Source organism: Camellia sinensis, chromosome 3 (assembly GCF_055761805.1).
Source record: "Camellia sinensis isolate YWXY chromosome 3, ASM5576180v1, whole genome shotgun sequence".
NCBI lineage: Eukaryota > Viridiplantae > Streptophyta > Magnoliopsida > Ericales > Theaceae > Camellia > Camellia sinensis.
The window spans coordinates 10,292,442-10,299,229 of NC_138963.1; the positions used below are offsets into that span (position 1 = coordinate 10,292,442).

General features: G+C 39.4%; 1 protein-coding gene across 1 annotated transcript; it reads right to left on the bottom strand.

Moving 5' to 3' along the window:
* Positions 1-313: 313 nt before the first annotated feature.
* On the bottom strand, positions 314-2,121 carry LOC145820915 (uncharacterized). The gene is made up of 2 exons (XM_082917591.1): positions 1,320-2,121; positions 314-1,237 (listed from the first exon to the last, which is right to left on the bottom strand). The coding sequence occupies exons 1-2, from the start codon at positions 1,797-1,799 to the stop codon at positions 395-397; spliced, it is 1,323 nt and encodes a 440-aa protein (XP_082773717.1). The 5' UTR covers positions 1,800-2,121; the 3' UTR covers positions 314-394.
* Between the last annotated feature and the right edge of the window lie 4,667 nt (positions 2,122-6,788).

Genomic DNA, 6,788 nt, shown 5'->3' on the forward strand with positions numbered 1-6,788 from the left:
GGTAAGATTAAGATAACCGTCTAAAACTTGTTGAAACTTAAGAAGGAGCTTGCAAAAGTTTACATTCCGAAATATATGTTCTATACTTGTTGAAATTTATGAAAAGATTGCAGGACAGTATCTTGCCGAAGTAAAAGTTTTATGGTTATACCCGAGGTATATAACCCCGAGAAGATTGCACAAAGGAAGCAACATGCAAAGGATTTTTTTTTTCTAAGTACAAGACTATGCAGAAGCAGTCAACAGAATATCACAAGATCAAAACATCCAGAGAAAGAACTGTTGCAGTTACATATTGAAGAAACCACATCAACCAAAAGAAGGAGTTTTGCATTATCCAGAAAGTAAAGAAGTACAAAGTACAAGGTACAAAAAAAAAAAAAAAACACCATTTTCAAGATTCTTCAGTATCAGCCACTACAGGAACGGGGACCTCGGACGATTCAGGTGGAATCTCCTCGGCCACTTTCTCCGCTTGTATTTCGGCATCTATCTCTGCCAATGTTGTGTCAAGACTTCTTTCAGTCAGAAGACGGTCAGATGATAGATACCCTTGAACAGACTCCCTGGGCACTTCCTCAGCATCATCACCCCCCTCATCTTGAGTTAAGTCCATAACCTGCTCAGCAGGAGGAGGGGACTTGGCTTCGGCAGCATTCTTGGGTTTTCTCACCAAGGCCTCACCATCATCTTTTTCTTCATCTTCATCCACGGCCTCGGCCTCAGACTCTGATCCACCTTCAGGAGGAGGTGGAGGAAATGGTAAAGGAATAGCGTCGGCCTGGCGCAATGGCGAGTCAGCAGGAAGATCAAGCTTCTTTATCAAGGACATCCAACCAAGGGAAAATCCCCTGTTGCATGCCTGCCTGACTTGAAGCTTGTAGTCTTCTGCGACGTCGGCCATACCTTGAGCATAGGCCTTTTCGTCGGCCTCTTTGATTTCGGCCTCTTTAGTGGCCAGAGCTTGCTGGAGTTCTTTCTCCGCTTGGGCCTTCTGAACCTCGACCTCTCTCTTCTCAGCCTCAGCAACCTTTCTAACGGCCTCAGCAGCTTCGGCCTTCTCAAGAGCTAAAGTTTGAACCTTCGTTGCAGCCTCGGCCTGATCCTCCAATTTTTTCATTTTTGCTTCAAGGGCCCGTATCTCTCTCTTCATTGAAGATGCTTCCCTTTTCATATCAACCAACCTTTGACGATTTTCAAAGGATTGCATGGAAAATGAGTGGGCATGCTGAATGGCCTGCAAAAAGAACAGAAATGTGAGACAGTACTCTCAGTGAAGAACGGAAGAAAAAATCACAAGTACAAACAGAAATACTTACTTGAGCAGAGTGTTGGAGCATAAGAGCGTAATTTTCATACTCACTAAGCTTGGCATTTCGCTCCAAGTCATTTGGTAGAAGAAGAGCAGTGCTAAGGGCGACAGCAACGTTGATATCGTCAGCACTTTCACTAGCCATAATAGGCCTATCCTCCAGGGATAGATCAGGGGCCCAGGGGACGTCGGGCTTCTTCGAAGCCGAGGTTGTCGCAGACGATGACCTTGGCCGCTTTGATTGTGTAGACCCTGAGGGTTGGCCCTCAGCAGATCTCTTTGTTGAAGTAGAGGCTGATTTTTTGCTTTCAGCTAGCTTCGAAATCGGCAAAGCATCCTCAGCCTCGGCATCTGTAGCCTTGGCCTTAGGCTGAACCTTTTTAACTCTCTTTGGTTTGGGTGGGAGCATTGATTGCGTTGGTGCGGCTTCGGCGTCAGTTGGGAGATCGGCAAGAAGGTCTTGGACGACAGGCCTTGGACGAACCATTTCGGCAGTCTTTACAAGCTTTCGTCGCCGTTTACGTTCAGGAATTGGTATTAAGTAGGGGGCCGAAGTTGATGGAAGATCGGCTGGGTCAGATGTGGACTCTTGATCTGTTCGGGATGTAGAAGCAGTTAAGGTTGTGGCTGTGGGTGGAGAAAGACTCTTCTTCCTTTTCTTGGGACGTCGGGTAAGGTGGATTTGTATGTAGGGATGAAGTTTAGTAATACTGGGGCTTTTCGTTTATGGATTGGGAGGCCAAGAAGTGTTTTCAGATCTGTTCCTGGGAAGAAGGATTGGCGAAAATTTTTCGGTGGCTGATGAAGATCTGCAAAGAAACAGACGTCAGAAACAAAGTATTAAAGTCTTAAATAAAAACAACTAAAGTGTTGACTCAGGGCTCTTACTCTTGCCCTCTGTAATTGTTCGAGGAAGAGGGTAGAGGTGGACATCTTCATCTGGACCAAATTCCCAATTTCCAGAAGCAATGAGAAAATCATCTCCAGCCCCCTTGTTGGAGTCTGGGAGGTCGGCTATAATTTTGTACTGAGTGGATCTCGGCTTAAGGTAATAGACAAAACCCCTATCCTTCAGATCAAGAGGGCACATGGTATAACAATATTGAAGGTCGGCTAGGGTGATTCTAAGGTTTTCTTGCCTAGCTAAGGCAATAATACCGTTAATTACCCTATAGGAATTGATAGTAAGTTGCATAGGGTTCAGCTTATAGAAATGGAGAACTTGATGAAAAAGGGGATCGAGTGGAAGCCGAAGTCCACATTCGGTAAAAGCAACTATTGGAAAAGGCATTATGTGGTCTGTGGGCACGATGGTATCATTATCCCCAGCCAGCTTAAGATGAACATCGGCTGGGATAGAGAATTCTTGCCTAAAGTATTCAAGTTTTGTCGGGGTATTTACCCTATGCCTCCACATACCCATTATGTTGGCTTAAACTAAGAGGAATATGTTTCAGAAGGTGGGCGTTTTTCAGGTTTCCCTAAAGATTAAGGGTTCTACAGACAAATCCCAAATCTATAAGGTATGAAGATAAAGATCGAGGGCACAGATCTGGGGCAGATACAAAAAAGAGAAAACAAAGATGAAGTTTCAGATTCAAGAACAGAGGTATAGTTCTCAGAAACAATAGAAATACAGAAAAAATCAAGGACAGCGGCAAAGAGAATGATGAAAAAGCATAGAAGTTCAAGGTAAAAGCCACAAATTCAAGATACAATAATCCAAGACCTCGAACAAGATCAGTAATGGCAACAGACAGACAAAAGCACATAAAGAGAATGAAAGAATTAAAGGAAAGGGTCTTACCAAGACAAATGAAGCTGAGGCAGTGCTCGCCGAACCCAGAAATTGATTGCAACAGCAAAGAGGGCTTTTGCAAGAATGAGGGATTAAGAGCAGTTCCAGAAGAAAGAACGGAGCAAGGGCAGATTCGAAGAAGAATGAGTTTTCAGAGGGAGAAAGAGCAAGAAGACGGAATGAAAAAGTGAAGAAAAGAAAGAGGCAAAAGAAAAGTTTTGTCAAAAATGTGAAACAGCGGCAAAATTAGGGCAATCATTACGCCTAGGGTAACGCACGCGTCAGACGGCGCAGACGAAATGAACAGACAGCTTCAGGCGCGTCACTGACACGCTCCAATAAAGACGAAACACGTAAAAGAAACAGTTAGATATGCATGACAGCTCATGCGCATGGGAGAATACGATCGAAGCCTTGTTCTCCGAAGAGAACACGTCGGCTGAAAGTAGATAATCTTGGCTAAATAATTTTTGAGCCATTACTCAGAAAAGAAGTGACAAAATTTCGGAATAGGTTCCATCACCTCAGAATGCCGAGGTAATAGAACCTAGGGGGCAGTTGTGGGGATATATTTTCTGAATACCAACACGTGGCATGGTGACGCCGACGTGTCAGCCGAGGTGCCACGTGCCCTGGTAGTTAAGTCGAGGTAATCTCGGAGAAGCCGAGGTCATCTCCGAAGATATCGGAATCCGAGATAAGGGGCAAGAGTCCTAAGGCACAAAGGGGACTGAATCAAGATAAGGATAAAACTCTCAAGGAGTTATCTTTATCACTTAAAAGAGTCCAGAGTAAACAGTGAATTAGAATTCATAGAAGTCATACTTCTAGTGGGACTTGGATTGAGTATATTATAAAAGAGAGGCACCCCCATGGGTCTAAGGTATGTAATTTATACTTTGAGTATTCAATTTAGTACTTGATTATCTTTGAGAGATATACTGACTTGATCGTCGGAGTGCCCCCGGGTGGAAGAACCACCGTCGGAGCTTTTTTCTTTCTGTTTCAGGTTGCTTAAGCCATCTATTCTGCTTGTGCTCTCCAGCTGATCACTAAACGGGCAGTGTGGTCAGATTTTCACCCACACAGATACACATATTTGATGCATCATTATCATATAAAGACACTTCCACACTTCACAAATGATACACATATTTGATGCATCAATACTTCAATTTAATACACATGTTCGCTGTATTAATGGAGTCCATCCCCTATCTCCTCCCAAATAGGTTTGAAGGTCCATCCCCTATCTTCCCTCAAACCATGGAGTACATCCCCTATCTCCTCCCACAAAATACACATATTCCAAGTATATAAACAATTATCATATACAGGGATCACTCAATACACATATTTGATGTATTATTCCTTGAGTATAACGTCGAAACGATTTTGATTTATCTTCATTCCCATCATATAATGCTTGAAGAAGTGAAGAGGGTGTAATAAGCAGAGGAAGCTTAACCTTCCCTTTTAAACAACATGTTCCGAATAGAGGACGGTTTGGAGATGATTTTACTAATTTTTCATTCTTCTAATGTAATGCTGAACAGAAAGTACATAATACATCCATCTTGCCAAGAGAATGACGATGTGAATTTATATGTGCTCGAGTACCAACCATTGGACTCATAGGCATATCCTCTAATTCCTCATTAGTACATAGATCCTCCTGAAGGGAAGGAGTTATAAGAGTAGGCCTACAAATATTAGTTCTGTGTAAATTAAAATAGAATGGTAATAGTAGGAGTATGTATTTGAAGAATTAAACACAGTCTTTTACCAATTCCTTTGTGGAGCTCAAGATGTGCTTGGCATTGAGAACGAACATGTGGAAGGATGTGCAACCATTGTTCGTTTTTGCACCGACTGAGTATCCTCAGTTGCCTTTGTTCCTGGTTCCTAGCAAGCACGACTACGACGACACGGTATTAAAGAAGTTTGTCTCGGTTGAATACATTCTCTTGATTTCTCCCGTTCTCGCCGTGCACGTTGGGCCAATGTAGCTTTTGATATAACATTGTTATTGTGTGCTTAAAATGTGAACATTACATCGTTGATATCTAAAATACAAATATTATCGTATAATATTTTATTTCTTGATTCAATAATTTTGTTATTTTAATTATATTTTACTTTTTCTTCCTGCCTTGTGATAATTTTAAGAATAATTTTACATTTTCTTTGTCCTACTTCCTTTTCCATTTCGCTTCATTTTCCCTCTTCATGCCTTGTGATATAAGAATTTGTTTTTTAATTATTGTTTTCTCTTTCTTCTTGCCTTATGATAATTTTAAGAAAATTAAAAATATCTTCTATGCCTATGATCCTCTGTTCCTTTGCTTAGATGTTACAAAGTTTTTCTTGGAGTTGATAAAGGTTACAATTATTTTTTAGGAAATGTTAAAGAGAGCTAAAAATACTTTGTTTGAGTGTACAGAAAACAAAGAGCACACAAAAAAAATTGACAACACAGTTTACATTTTAAAAAATATACATGATCAATGTTCACTTTAACAATATGATTGGCTTTGTTTTACTCGATAAATATTTTTTTTTTTAAAATGTTGAATATATACCATTGGACATGCGTTTTCCTTTCCTTTGTCAAAAGAAGTTGCCTTTTCTTTTCCTTTAGACATTACCTTGGCCTTTTCCTTTTCCTTTGCCTACCAAAAATAAATAAAATTTATTCAGAATACAAAAAAAAGAACATGTATTTATAGAATTTATTAAGATTATGAAAAAAGAATATGTTGAACTTGATTTTTCTACTTACCTTAGAGTTGCGGATAATATTAATATTGCACTCATCGCGAATAACAACACCGATATTCCTAGTCTCATGGAGGAATGGGCTTGCATGAGTAGGCCTACAAATATTTTTTCTGAGCCGGTGGAGTATTAGTTAGCTTGGTGGAATCAATTCTCTCGATCTCTCTCGTTCACGTCGCGAACGTTGTCCCAATTGATATGAAGAGCTTGCCTTATCATTTCTTTCGCGTTCTCGCCGTGCACGTTGAGCCAATGCAACTTTCGATATAACATTATTGTTATGTGCCTAAAACATGAAGATTAATTTCATAAGATGCCTAAAATATGAATATTATCATCTATTGTTTTATACTTTTCTCTTCATTTTTCATTTCTATTAATTTACTTTATCTTAATTCCCTTTCCTTATGATATTTTGTAAAAAAATTGAAAACTTTTTCATTCTGTATCCCTCCCCCCCTCATTCTTTTTTTGTTCTATTTCTTTTTTCTTCCCTTGTAGATGTTCATGTCAATAGCAAAAAGCCAAAAAAGAATAATAATAATTTAAAACAAATATAATGTTTTTGTATAAATGCTATTTTAGCATGCTTCAAAAAAAACATTTTACAAATTTACATGAAACTGTTTACTATAAAAACAGTATATGTCACTGTGCAAGTAGTATGTGATTTTACATTTAAAAAAAAAAATAATCGAGGTTCATGGTCCAAAATAAATATTTCAAAAAAAGAACTTTAAATGGAAATGTTGAAGAGCCATACTACTGAACATGCATTTTCCTTTCCCTTGCCCGAAATGGTGGTCTTTTTGTTTTTCTTCAACAATGCCTTGGCAATTTCCTTTTCCTTTGCCTACAAAAAATAAAAAAATCTATATATATGTAGAAAGTTTTTAAAAA

Bases quoted from the DNA above. Each gene is read 5' to 3' on its own strand.
- LOC145820915 (XM_082917591.1), bottom strand. From the start codon at position 1,799: ATGGTTCGTCCAAGGCCTGTCGTCCAAGACCTTCTTGCCGATCTCCCA. The intron at 1,238-1,319 runs GTAAGTATTTCT...TTCTTTTTGCAG, and splicing joins TGCTCCAACACTCTGCTCAA to GCCATTCAGCATGCCCACTC.